Source organism: Carassius carassius, chromosome 6 (assembly GCF_963082965.1).
Source record: "Carassius carassius chromosome 6, fCarCar2.1, whole genome shotgun sequence".
Classification (NCBI taxonomy): Eukaryota; Metazoa; Chordata; class Actinopteri; order Cypriniformes; family Cyprinidae; genus Carassius; species Carassius carassius.
In genome coordinates this window covers 2034901-2049670 of record NC_081760.1, presented here as the reverse complement: position 1 = coordinate 2049670, position 14770 = coordinate 2034901, and the positions used below count along the sequence as shown (strand labels likewise).

Below are 14770 nucleotides of genomic sequence, written 5' to 3'. Positions count from 1 at the left end.
TCAGGGGGTCACTGCAGTCACCCGGATCCAGTATGTATCCAGACCAGATGCTGGATCAGCACCTAGAAAGGACCTCTACATCCCTGAAAGACAGCGGAGACCAGGACAACTAGAGCCCCAGATACAGATCCCCTGTAAAGACCTTGTCTCAAAGGAGCACCAGGACAAGACCACAGGAAACAGATGATTCTTCTGCACAATCTGACTTTGCTGCAGCCTGGAATTGAACTACTGGTTTCGTCTGGTCAGAGGAGAACTGGCCCCCCAACTGAGCCTGGTTTCTCCCAAGGTTTTTTCTCCATTCTGTCACCGATGGAGTTTCGGTTCCTTGCCGCTGTCGCCTCTGGCTTGCTTAGTTGGGGACACTTCATCTTCAGCGATATCGTTGACTTGATTGCAAATAAATGCGCAGACAATATTTAATTGAACAGAGATGACATAACTGAATTCAATAATGAACTGCCTTTAACTATCATTTTTTCATTATTGACACTGTTTTCCTAATGAATGTTGTTCAGTTGCTTTGACGCAATGTATTTTGTTTAAAGCGCTATATAAATAAAGGTGACTTTGACTATGACCTTTGTGGAAGAACATTGATCCGTCTGGAAGATTCTGACATTGACTATTAAAAAGCCTCAGTTTCTACATGACTACCAAAATGGCCAATCCCCACTACCTCCCCGAGTTGAAAAAAAATCAAACAAAATAAAAACAAAGTTATATTTAAATGTTTTGTTTTGATTTCTTTAATAATATAAATTTGTTGTATGCACAAAATTCGTCTGTCACTACCATTAAAAAGAGAATCAAGTATGTGATAATTCATTCTTCATTCCCCACAGTCTTTGTTACATTTAATTAGAATCAATGTATCATTAGCAGTACTATGTTTAATTAATTCTCTCAAAATGTCATGGGGGGGGGGGTGATTTAGTAAGCATTCTGGGGTCAAGGTTGACACCTGTTTAAGCTCAACATTTGGCAGTGTAGCAAAGTGGACATGACTGGCACCAAGCCTTCACTTATCTGTTGTGGCAACACCTTGCGCACCAATCCCTCGCTGGCTTCATGCCATAGCAACTCTGACTGCAAAATTCTGGGGTGGATGCGGATCAGCGCCCACCTGCCAAGAGACAATGCCCTCGCAATCATAACAGACAGGGCCACGGGCAACAGTGCTTGCAGCAGGCAGAGAGCACAGAGACAAATACGGTTGCCTGTCAGATAAGGACGTGCGGTTATAAGCTCCAGCATTGGAGACAGGACAGACCTGTCACTTCAGCTTTTATTAAGGGAGATGAGCTGTGCTGACAGACCAGTCTGGACTAAAGAAACATTCTCACAGACAGACAGCAAAGACAAAGCACACATGGCCTCGAGGATTTTTAGAGATGAAAGAGAGCTGCATCTCTTGGGGGATACGTTTAGCAGATAATGCCAATCATTATTTGTATGCTCCTTGAGAATACATGTTTGTGCTATTTAGAAATAGGGGTCATTTAGAACAGCTTTCATCATTGTATCATTAATATCTGAATGATGACAAGCTGGGGATAATCAGAAGTTATTTCAATTAATACTAAGCTCGCTTTCAATTAATCAATTCGCTTTCAATTAATGTTGATGGTACGAGATATGTAGTTATATTTTGTCCCCTTTAAGCTTCACATCCATAATTGTTTTGTGACTTATTTTCTATGTCAGGTGTGCATCAAACTTCACTTTTACCAAGTATGAACTGGAGGATCAAATCCTCTGGTAATCCTGTGCTTTAACTATTCAGATTCATTATGAAAACATAATTTATTTTCTTTCTTTTTTTTAATTAAGGTGGGACAAAATAATCTGCTTGGGCTGTGCCGAAAATTCTATTCCTAATTTGGTCTGACCGGCCTTTTAAAAATTGCTCGTAAATCTTTCGTTATGCTATATTATCGACAAATCTTGGATTCAGTCTTTTTGTCACCTTTGTTTTTGTTTTCAGTTAGAACAGATTTTGTATTTCTTTTTGGAACTTCAAGTCATAGGACTCGTTGATCTGAGCTTATGCACAGAACACAAGTTGATAAAAAGATTGAATCCAATATTTGGTGATAATAATGTAATGAGATTTATAAGCAAATGTTTTTTTAGGCTAGTCATTTTTGACTAAAAAGTGTAACAAGGTGGGCGTATGTTTTAGTCCAATGCTGTAACATTAACTTGCATTTCGGGAAAAAGACTATTTCAGTCCTCTAAAGGTCTAAAATATTCAACTAGGAGACCGCAGCTGAATCAGAAGTGTTTATTTCTCTCAAAGCAAGAAGTGATAGAATAATACAGTACCATAAGTGTTGTAGATTTCTGAGTCTTTGCTTTTTATATCATGCTCTATGGATTTGAAAACCATTACCTCCATGGCACCCCTAAATTATTATAGAGATTATTATTATTGCTGTATTTTCTCCACTGTTCATCTATTTTTCAGACACTCAAAGCCATTGAGGATCGAATTCTCAAAGTGCTCTTTACCTCTGAGGGCAACATTCTCGACAATGAGGAGCTTTTCCAAACTTTACAAGAATCAAATGTCAGTGGATTGTGGTCAGAAGTTTAAAGAGCGGACATAATTTTGTGTTTTTTTACCGATTTTCAGCGTGAAGAAAGTATTTAAAGACTTAGTGAGCAGAGTAATAGACATCATTAGGTCAATACTTATTTTGTAAAGCAGAAGATTGGGCTTGAATCTGTGGTTCCTCTAAAGAAATCTGAATTCATACACTACCTTTCAAACATTTGGGGTTGGTAAGATTTCCTTTTTTTTTTGTCTCTTTAAGTCTCTTATGCTCATCAAGGATATATTTATTTGATAAAAATACAGTAAAACCTGTAATATTTTTAACTGTCATTACAATTTAAAATACTATTATTATAAGAATATAAAATACTGTTTAATAAATTGTTTTCTGTTTTAATATATCTTAAAATGTATCCTGTTTCAAAGCTGAATTTTTAGCAGCCATTTGGCGCTCAAGAAATATTTAGGTTGAAAACGTCTCGGGTTACTTGACTGTAACCCTGTTCCCTGAAAAAGCGGGAACGAGATGCTGCGCTCAATAGCGCTAATGAGAACATTCTTTGTTCGACCGGTTGTGAAGCATGTGTGTCAAACACGCCAATAATTGGCTTAAATTACCTCGGCAGGTGACGTCACTGATAACGTGCACCTGCAGGTTATAAATAGACGTGAAACGGAAACATCCTCAGGTTACCCCTTTGTCTGAAGAGACGTCCGGACATGTCGACAGTGCGGCATTGAGGCACAGCATCTCGTTCCCGCTTTTTCAGGGAACAGGGTTACTGTCAAGTAACCTGAGACGTTCCCTATCAAAAGCTACTCTCGATGCTGCGCTCAATAGCGCTAATGGGAACGAGAATACCATCGCCGCCGCACTGTAAGTGTCTGGACCCCCAAGGTTGTGTAGTGTGTGTGCACAAACATTGAAGAGGTCTCAGACATGACTCTGGGATGTGGACTCAAGGGCATGCGAGCCCGGAGTAGCATCGACATCCAAACTATAGAATCTGACAAATGTATGCGGAGAGGACCAACCTGCCGCATCACACATTTGCTGCAAGGGCGCACCTCTTGCTCAAGCCATTGAAGATGCAACCCCTCTGGTTGAATGGGCACTAACTCCTAGAGGCGAAGTTTGACCACGCGCCTCGTAGGCTAGGGCAATAGCAACCCTCACCCAATGTAAAACTGTTTGCCTGGTGGCAGCCACACCCCTGACTGCTGCCCCCACGGCATATGAAAAGCTGCTCTGACTTACGCCACTGGCTAGTGTGGTGGGAGTAAATCTGAAGAGCACGTACTGGACAAAGTAAGTGAAGTCTTTCCTGCTCCGGTGTTGTAAATGGCGGAGGACAGAAGTCTTTGAAAATGAGTAGTAAGTTAACATCTTAAGTAATTTGTAGATTAATGCTTACTGGAGACGAGAACCGTTTCAAACTATTCAGTTCGATTTGGTGAACTGGTTCAACCGGTTCACTAAGAAGAACCGGTTAAATTGAACGATTCGTTCACGAATCGGACATCACTATTATTTAAGCCAATTCTTGGTGTGTTTGACACACATGCTTCACAACTGGTTGAACAACGAATGTTCTCATTAGCACTATTGAGCGCAGCATCGAGAGTAGCTTTTGATAGGGAACAGTTGTGCGGTATTACCCCTTTATATGGTTTAGTATGCAGTTCAAAAGAACATTTATTTTTCTTCATAACAATGTAAGTCTTTATGGGCACTTTTGATCAATTTAATGCAACCTTACTGAATAAAAGTTTTCATTTCTGATAAAAAATAAAATACAAAAATAATTGACCCCAATTTTTTAAACTATAATCTAAATTCACTAATATTCACTTCAATTTAAATGTATTGCAAACTAATCTGACAAAACTAAAGTTTGTTCTGAAAAGGTCTTGCATCATTTGTTTTCAGAAGCCACTTTTTTTGATCATTTATATAATTAAATTACATTAATTTTTGTTGCCACAGTTTATCTAATAATTGTCACAAAACCTTTTTTTCCACTATGCTAATGACTGCTGCTGCATACGAAATGGAGAGGTTTACTTCACAAACACTGCAAATGTCACAGTTAACTAAAAAGATTATGTGTTAAAAAAAAAAATTTTTTTTTTTTTTTGAATGAGGGCTGACACATTTTATATCATGGCTTTTCTTCTGAGGACAGGATTTGGAAATGGAAAAAATAAATGTCTAATTTCTTGTCGCAAGCAACTCGACATGAACATTTTACCATATTTTTTTTATAATTTCTGTAATTTTACTTGAAACTATAGAAACATATACTTCTATAGTTTTGCAGTACAGTAGAGTTGCGCCACGTTCATGTGTTTCAGTCTTTTCTATGCTGCCTTGTTCTGCATAATTTCTTTAGCACTTGATAATAATTGCTTTCACTGCGCACAATTCATTTTTAGTAAGTTACCCCGACATACAGTAGTGTGTTTACGCCAGACCTGAGCAAGCTGAAGGATCAGAGGCACAGATTGCATGTCACCCACAGAAAGTAATGAAAGGCTGGAGGTTCAGATAAATTGATAGATTAACGAAAGGTTGGACCGGCAATGAATGATATATCCGTCTTAAAGACAAAAACAGCTCTGTCTCAGTCTGACACCTCTGCTACTGTCTCATGCATCTCTGTGACACTGATACTGCTGTCAATGTAAATGGCTTTACATTTCCTTTTGCATTTTAAGAGCTCTTTATAAAACATCAATCTGTCAAGTCATTACTTTTGTCTCTGTTTGAAATGTAACACTTACATTTGACATGCAGCAAATCGGCTTAATATTTATATTCTATTCCTCTTGCACAGATGACATCTCAGGCCATTAAGTCTCTGCTGGTGGAGGCAGAGACGACAGAGGAGATGATCAACGCAGCCAGAGAGAAGTATCGCTCTGTTGCCACACGTGGCTTCATCATGTACATTGTCATTGCAAACCTGTCTGAGACTGACCCCATGTACCAGATCTCCCTGAAGTACTTTAAACAGGTCATTTCAATCCAGAGCAATAATTCTAGGACAGTATTTCAGTATGTTATACTATATAAAAGATGTTATACTATATAAAAGTTTTTTTTAATTCTTTCATTAACCCCACTGACCCAAACTGATTGTCCAAAGCGATTTTGAGTGCTTTAATTTATACATTTTGTCAGTTTACACATTCCCTTGAACTTTCTTTGCAGTTGTTCAACAACTATTGAGTCAGCAGAGAAGCACAAAGATCTGAGCAGGAGATGACAGATCCTGTTGAATCAGACTCTGCTGAGCGCCTTCACAAACGTGTCCTCTGGCCTTTTTGAGCAGCACAAGGCCATCTACAGCTTCATGCTGTGTGTGGAGATCATGATGCAGAGAGGAGAGATCTCCTAGCAGGAGTGGCAGTACTTCCTGCGAGGGGCTGGAGGCATGGAGAAGGTCAGGGAGGTCGAAAGAGCATATGTGATGACAAAGAAAGAAAGAACACCTGTGTGTGTGTGTGTGTGTGTGTGTGAGAGAGAGAGAGAGAGAGAGAGAGAGAGAGAGAGTGCTTATTATAATTCTGTAGAAGGCAATTATCATTCTACAAGTCATGAATGTGATTTAATTGTGTTAATTGTTAGATTGTAGAGCTGTTTTCAAATTTTTCCCTTTCCTCAGGGGCCTGCGCTATCTGTCCCCATTAAAACAACATCTCTCAAATGCCCCATGCTGTTACTGTATATTGTTTTAGTGAAGCAATATATTTTTGCATGTTTTCCAGTAACCAGAGCCTAGTTCTGTTGTGAAGGCAAGCATCTCTGTTGTCTTTGCTCATTGGGCATGGCTTGAACATAGGGATATCCACACAAACCCATTACAGGGATAGTTTTTTTTTTTTTCATAATTTACTCACCCTCATATTCTTCCCAACCTGTATGAGTTTCTTTCTTATGTTGAACATAAAAGGAGATTTTTTGAAGAATGCTGGTGGTAATCAAACAGTTTATGGTCCCCATTGACTTCCATTGTATTTCTTTGCCTACTGTAGAAGCAACTGTTTGGTTCTTCAAATTATTCAAAATAAGTTTTTTTGTGTGTGTGTGTGTGTGTGTGTGTGTGTGTGTGTGTGTGTGTGTGTGTGTGTGTGTTCAGTATAAGACTTATACAGGTTCGGAATGACATGAGGGTGAGTAAATTCTAAAAAAAAAAATTGGGTGAACTATTCCTTTAAATTGATATCTCATGCAGTACCTTTGGGGACAGGAATGATATCTCAAATCATTATAGGATTTTATTATGGGTTAGACATTTAAAAAAGAGAAATTCTTTGGGGAGAGAAATAAGAGTGTAATAATCCAATATACTGTGCATCATTGATTCTAACTAATTTTATTTGGATGATTTTTTATTTCAGTCCGCTCCAATGTTTGTACTCAAATCAATAATGACTTGTTGCTTGATCAAAGTCCCTTATCTCAATTCATGCTGTTTGATGGTTTCTGACATGTATCAGCATGATAAAATATTACTTTCAGCCTTATGTAAACACACACAGACACATTTTCTGTTCATAACACTCATGTTTCCTACTGCAGGAATTTCCAGAGAAGCCAGAAGTGCTGTTTTTTTTATTTTACCTGGGAGACTTGTTGTAACCTAGACTAGAGTTCTGACTGTCATGCTTTAACGGCATTAAAAAAAGAGATGATATTCACAACTAATTCTATCAAACTGGGTATATTCTTCCCATTTCATTAAAACATCACTTGCTTATGGACAGTAACTCTTATCGTAACACTATTTTTCACTCTCTAACTCTCTAATATAAAACTTCAGTATGTGATATTTATGAAGATGTTTTTTTTGCTGTCCTTGTAGTCGTGCAAGAAAGGCTTACCCTCTTCACATTCTGCACAAAACTGGGGTACCACAGGGATCAGTGCTTGGACCTCTATTCTTCTTCAGCTACACTTCACTTCTTCAAATATCATGCTTCTTTTAGCACTGCTGTGCTCATGACATTCAACAGTGTACATCACTTCTTCCTCCTGTGCGTGTGCCATGTCGACACGTCATATATGATCACCTCAGCAATATTTGTGATGAGTTCTTCTTCCTTTCAGCCATGACATACCTCACCAAATCTCTCTCTGTCTCATTCAGAGGTCACATAGTCATTGCCTCCTGGTGCGTATCACCACTTGGTGTCATCCTGGGTGATACACTCTTCTTTTAGGATCACATTATGATAGTAGCAGCCTTACTTGACCACTACTTTAATCATTTTCTTGGCTAGGTTGTCTAGAATTCCATTCTTGTTTGCCAACCAGCATCTGCTATACATCTGCCATATTGCTAAACTGGCTCCAAAATCCTTTCACTCAAATGGTTTTTAACCCTCTGTAATCCTTTCATGTCATGCCTCTGCACGGATAGTTTTCTTGCAGCCAGAATATGATAGAAATAAATTCAAGACACTGTTTCGAGCTCACACTGCTGCCAATTTCCTGTACTCCCATTACTTTCAGTCTTGCAATAAATTGTAAGCCTGAGCCTGGATGCTACTATCGGTCGTTTCTGCTTGCCAACTATGAGAACAGGTGATACATTAGTCATATCCCAACAAAGCCAAAAGAAACACATTTTCAAAAATTTCACCAACTGTCAAGGACTTGTACTAGTTTTGGATAGCCAAAAACTATTCCTGAAATAGAAAGAGACCCTTAGACTGGCGTGTAAAGTATTTTTTTTATTTTTATTAATTTATTGATTGTTTGTTTATTTGTTTGTGTTGATGTGTCATTTAGGCTTGGGTGTATGTGAAATAATTGTAGTAACAATAATTGACCTGACACACTTTGGCAAATGCAGTATCTACAATATAAACATGACAAATAAGTTATTGTGGTTTTCTTGTATTTCAGGGTGAAATCAGTCTCGCTGGGTCAGGGGTCTATTGCGGAGTTCCCCTTCAATGCTTTGTTTTCGGGAATCGTGCATATGTTTAATGAGCTTTGTGTGTGTGTGTGTGTGTGTGTGTGTGTGTGTGTGTGTGTGTGTGTGTGTGTGTGTGCGTGTGTGTGTGTGTGCGCGTGTGTGTGAGGTCTTCAGCAGGGACACCTACAAAGAGAGTCATTCATTGTTTAATATCAAGTTCCTTCAGAAATCATTTCAATATGCTGATTTGGTGCTCAAGAAACCTTTTCTTCTTGCCCTTGAAAGTATTTGAACGCTAAACATTTTTTTCTGGATTTTTTTTTCAAAAAAACAAAACAAAACGATTTATTCAAAATAGTGACCATGCTTAAAAATCACTTTTGATCAATTTAATGAATCCTTGCTAAATAAAAATGTCATTTTCTTTAAAATATATCTTACTGACCACACATTTTTAAACTGTAGAGGAACATATTTGATTGTCTCTCCTGCATTCAAATGTATTAATACATTTTATAAAAATAAGCAGGGCTGAAAAAGTTTGAAACCCTTGCTTAAAGAATTAAATAATCCTCCTAATCTTTATGGATATTAAATTTACAGACCTGATATATGGTATCATAATTTCTCCAGAACCTTGTCACTGAAGCCAACACTGTTAGATTAACTTGATCTGCCAAATAAACATGTTAAATGAATGACTAGATTCTTGAAAAAAAAAATTGTATGTTTATACTTGTGTTTGTGTTCGTGTTTATATGGTTCAGTGAAAATATAATTGTTCTGTTTTAGGCAGTCTCACCTGTTTTGCACTTGCTTCTACCTTATATTACAGATTGTGTGTTGCATTTGTGAATCCATTGTAAAGCTATTTTGTTGTTCTATTTTCTGTTGTACTCTTCTTGTTTGGGCTTTGCAGACACTGTTATCGATGAGGACTTCAGACTGTTCCTTAGCTCCATGCCTACCTGTATGTTTCCTGTCACTGTATTTCAAAACTCTGTCTAGGAAACACAAGAACACACACTTACTTTAGTTTTATGTACTTACTTAAAAGCCATTGGAACTCATAGTCATAAAGTGTTCACAAAAAAGTACCTGAAGGTAAATGTTTCAGGAAAGCATTCACATGCCTTTATCTCATTTTTTATCTTTCGGAGAGGAAAACATACATCAATGTAGAGCCTCTTCTTCACGCATCGATGGCATCCATATGCTGATGACATGCACATATTTTTTACCGTTACACGTCATTCATCCTTCTAGCACTGCGATATGTGTGCATGTATAACAAATTAAAATTTTAGTCCCACTAACACAGTCACACACTCCTGCACAAAGAAGATAACACTTCACAAGGAGGAGTGTTTTCATATTTTATTCTCTCGACCTAATAAATTAACACCCCTGTGCACACGTCTCTATAAGTTAAACCCCAGCTTTACCAAATCACTGAAACCAATAGAAGTTTATAAGGCCTTAAACAATGTTTCTTTATAATGCAAGTGCACTAACATGGATGTCTTTAAGCAGCTAGACTGTGTAACTCGGTTTATGAATTTTAGCAGTTTTGTCTATTTTGTCAATTATTATTCCAGTCTTTAGTGTCACATGATCCTTCAGAAATCATTCTGACATCCTGATTCTAAGATCAGTGTAAAAAATGGTTGTGCAATGATTTTGTGTAAACCAAGAGAAGACGTTTCTTTTTTCTAGTATTTTCAAATGTATGAATGAATGGATTATTGATCACACTAATCTTGCCGCTCTTGATGTATTTGTTTGTGCATGCATTTCTCTGCAGACTTCTCTCTGTACTCTACAGAAGGCAATAGCAGCTCTAGTGGTGATGTCAGAAGAAATGAAGAAGATTTATAACAGCTTCCTGAATAACCAGGTTCCAGGTCACTGGTCTAATGCCGCTTGCTTTTCCAACACCTGTCGGTCAGACTAAAATCAAAATTGCATATGGCTTACTACAATAATCATCATGTAAAAATTAATGTAAAAAGTTAAAACAGTGCTATGAATTTAATTAGTTTAATAATGTTTATCATTATTATTATATATTCAAATTATTTGGCTTCTTACAGTGTGCTGAGTACACCTGTAAAAAAAAAAGTAAAGTTTTTTTTTTTTTGTGGCACTGGAAAATGTCTGACAGACACCAAATTGATGCATTTAACTTTACATTTTACCAAATTGTCTTACAAGGGAGCATGTCCCTGAAATACCCTAGAGGGTCCACCCACTATAGTCTCACAAAATCCTGTAGAAAACACTGACACATATTTTAAAAACAAATTTTAAAATGTCATACCCTTAGATGCATCTAAATCTTTACTATATTATTCCTGACTAAGGCATTAAAATAGTCTCTGGTTTAACACTCACACACACTTCCCCCCCTCTGTATTCAGGAGGTTCACCCTCATTGTACATGGACAATTTCCTCTGGGTTGGTGATTCCAGTGAAGGCCAGTGATGTATGAGCTTGTGTGCTGCTGGTATAATAGTTCATGAATGGAGCCAGAGGGGCTCACAAGCCATTCCAAACAACACACTCGGACACTTGGAAATATCCTGATATTCTCCTCAGCAGTATGATTAGAGGGTCTTTGTCGAGGTCGTGTAGGTAGTTGTGTCCATCAACTGTATCTTTCAACAACCATCTCGTCACTAATTATTTTAAATGATCTGAATTTGGAAATGATCCGAGACTGTAGGCTTTACCTTTGAGCTGACTTCTTTCTCCCTTAGGTGGTGAGTTGTTTTGCTTCGTTGTGCTTTGATTGACCGTTAATCTCCTTTTCATTTTGAATTAAGAAAGTTGTGAAGCACTTTGTGCTTGTGTTGCTGTATGTGTGTGTGTGTGTGTGTGTGTGTGTGTGTGTGTGTGTGTGTGTGTGTGTGTGTGTGTGTGTGTGTGTGTGTGTGTGTGTGTGTGTGTGTGTGTTTGAGCATAGTTGGATCACAAGCGGTCAGCCCAAGTCGTTTTCGATTCCTGGTTTTTTTTTTTTTCTCAAGGATTCCTCACAGGTAAGTAACAAGTTTGATTAAAGAGTTGGTTTGTGTATCTCGCAGGTGCAGAATAACACACGCAAATACAACCTGCCCATAGATGAGCTTAATTTTCGCTTTAACATGGTATCAGTGTACAGAGACCAAACCAAACATGCAGGGATATTTCAACATATATTTTGTGAAATTACTACAGCAGACACTTTAGATAGTTACCCCATGGAAGTGATCCAGTGATAAAGGGATATAAGTTAAATTTTTCTCTGAAGCCCACCTTTTTAGCATGAATAATAATCATAATTTAGTTTTACATGACTATATTCTTCTTTGAAATGTTCAGGCTTGACTTATGCTCCCCTGGGCTTCATTTATTTGATTAAAAAAATACAGCATTTTCAGCATCATTAATGCAGTCATTAGTGTCACAAGACCCATCAGACACTATTTTAATACACTTATTTACTACTCAAGAAACAGTTGGTGAGACATTTTCTCATTTTTGTAAACTAAATATTAAAATTACATCACAATTGACTTCATGTTTTTATTTTGAAGCAGTAACATGCTTCCATATATTTACCTCCTGTCTGTTTTTAAACCACTAGTATCAGAGCTTTGACATCTTTTATTGTCTTTTTGTATATTTTTGTTCTGTCTGTTAGGACACTCCACAAACTGTGGGGTAACTGTGATGTTGCCATCCAACCGGCCCAGAGACTACTGGATTTCAAAAGCATCTGCACTACTCTGCCAACTCAATGAATAAGCTTTACCTCTCCATGCTTTACTTCTGTCCTTTCTCAACAGAGCTTTTAGTGTTTTGAGCATAAGTAACATTAAAGCCTTTAAAAAAACATAAAAAATTGATTATACATTTTGCAGCTTTTGTGTGTGTGTGTGTGTGTGTGTGTGTGTGTGTGTGTGTGTGTGTGTGTTTGTGTTTAAAGCTTTAGTAAGCTGTAGTAAGTTGTAAAAGAAACTTAACTGGGCCCACAAAATATGCCGGGTACAATCTACAGAAAGTGAGAAGTAAATGCTAGAATTTTATTTATTTTTTCTCAAAAATACACAGACTAACCTGGAACTTTTGTAATTGTTTTATTTTTTTAAATCTATATTTTCTAACAAAATGACATATATCCACAGTGTTTACATGGTGTTTTTACATAATACAACAGAGCACAGGGTCAGAATGAAGTCACAAAATAACGCCACTCTGATTATGTGGAAACAAGTGAAAGATTTGAATATACTAATCACTGTAATATTTATAAAAAAAAATAATAATAACAACAACAACAAAAAAAAAAAGATGTCAGAAGGATAAAAGTGATTTTCAAAGTGTGTTAATTCTACCATCAACATATGTTATTGTTGCTTTGGTGAGTAAATGTCAGTTCGGTTCTAAAATAATATTAAATGACAAAAATATTAATAAAGCCAAGAAATTAAAAGAAACTGCGTGACTTCCAAAGGGATTATGGGATTGATTATGCTTGATTTTTAGCACATAAACTTCACAGACACATTTGTAGTTGTTGTGACTGACAGTGTTGCACACTGAGAACACATCTTTACATAAACCAGCCCTCAGGTGCTCAATCCACATACATTATATAAAGACAAAATATCACCCGAACAGCATGTGCAAGGGTCTGTATGTTTGTTCGAAAAGTCACATTTCAAAAATACACAACAATTTTTCTTTTTTATCATTAGTATTGTAACAATAGTTCATGTTGCTCCCAGATCGATGAGAAGAGGAAGGAATTGACTTTGGTGGTAGACACTTCTCACACTCCATCGTGTGGTGTTTCTTCAAAAACAAAAGAAAGTGTGATGCTTTGGCAATTATGTGAAGTCTTTCGAGACTGCCTCGATGAAGTTCGGCGCAGACATGAGAATGGTAAAGGTGCAGATGATGGAGAAAAGAGAAAACGCCACCAGGCAAAGCCGATCCACGACTGCTGCCGCAAATTTCCACTCGCTGCAGATGGCCTCGGCCTCGTCCTGGTCACGGAACCGCTGAGCGATGTACATCACTTCCACTAGGATGCGATGGATCTCCTGTTCGCCTGCAAACATCCTGACTGCTTCCCGCTGTTCTTCGTTTGGTGACCCGCCGACTCGCCCACCGCTGCAAGACACACCGGAGTCACTGCTGGGAGGGCAGCATGCGCTGTCAATGGAGTGGAAGCCAAAGTACAGGTTCATGTGACCATTGGTGGAGTTGGCAGAAGGTGGCTGACCGGGCATTACACCCATCTGAATGCTGCTGGCGCTGACATGGTGCTCTGGAGAGTGGTCGTATTTGTAGCTGGCTTTGCGTTCCTCACCCGGCTTCTTCATGCGCAAGAACCAGGCACACCAGTTGAGCAGGATCACACGTACCTGAGAAGAACAGGAAGAATGTGCTAAAAGATAAAGCCCTCAGATGGGTGCATGAGGCATTCCAGTTTTTATAATGATGATATGCTGTATTAAGATAGCGTATTTCATTAGATTATGAGAGAAAGTGTCCACTGAAGGTTTCTTGTGTTTAAAGATTTAGAACTGCTTCAAGCAGCAGGTATGTGTCCCACTGGACATGAACTAAATAAGAAACACCAGCAAGCTGAAGCTGAGAGCTCTTTTCTTCTCGTAAGAGTAGCAGAGGAGACATTAAACTTTAATACAAATAGACCTCATTACCTCTCCATGATGCCAAGCCATTCTACATCTCACCTACATTTAGTAAATTCAGGGTTCAGGAAGTTTTCTTAGATTTTTTCCAAAGCGATTTTATTTTAGTGGGATTTTTTTTTATGGATTTTTATTGTAGTTTGGTTCTTGTGGATGCAGCACTGGATGTTTGAATGGAAAGCAGTATTTTAAGTTAAAGATCACACAATTGGTGATAACTTAAACTTAAAATATTGCAGTAACAGTGTGCAATGATGTGAAGTGATTTCATGAACTTACACTGTTAAAAATAAAGGTCCTTTATTCGCACCTTTGGTTGCATATAAAATCGTTAACATCCATGGAAACTTTCCATTGCACAAAAGGTTCTTTATAATGGAAAAAAAGGTTCTTCAAGCTAAGGTATTTTTTATTTCCCAATTATGTCATTTTAAAGGTTAATTTTTTTTCAAAATATGCATTTAATATCACCTCATTTTGTGATTCATTCAAAGCAGTTCTAAGATTCAGTCTTTTTAAACCCCTCCTTTCTGTATTTTGAACGCTCAATAGAAAATATAAACATTTATTATTGACCATA

At 37.7% G+C, this 14770-nt stretch overlaps 1 protein-coding gene across 1 annotated transcript in view; it reads right to left on the bottom strand.

Moving 5' to 3' along the window:
• Positions 1-12605: 12605 nt before the first annotated feature.
• The window catches only part of LOC132142194 (neuronal acetylcholine receptor subunit alpha-7-like), a 36007-nt gene continuing 33842 nt past the window's right edge, over positions 12606-14770 (bottom strand). The window contains exon 10 of the mRNA XM_059551856.1: positions 12606-13899. Within this exon, the coding sequence (XP_059407839.1) occupies positions 13360-13899 (540 nt within the window). The 3' untranslated portion in view covers positions 12606-13359. The remainder of the gene's footprint in view (positions 13900-14770) is intronic.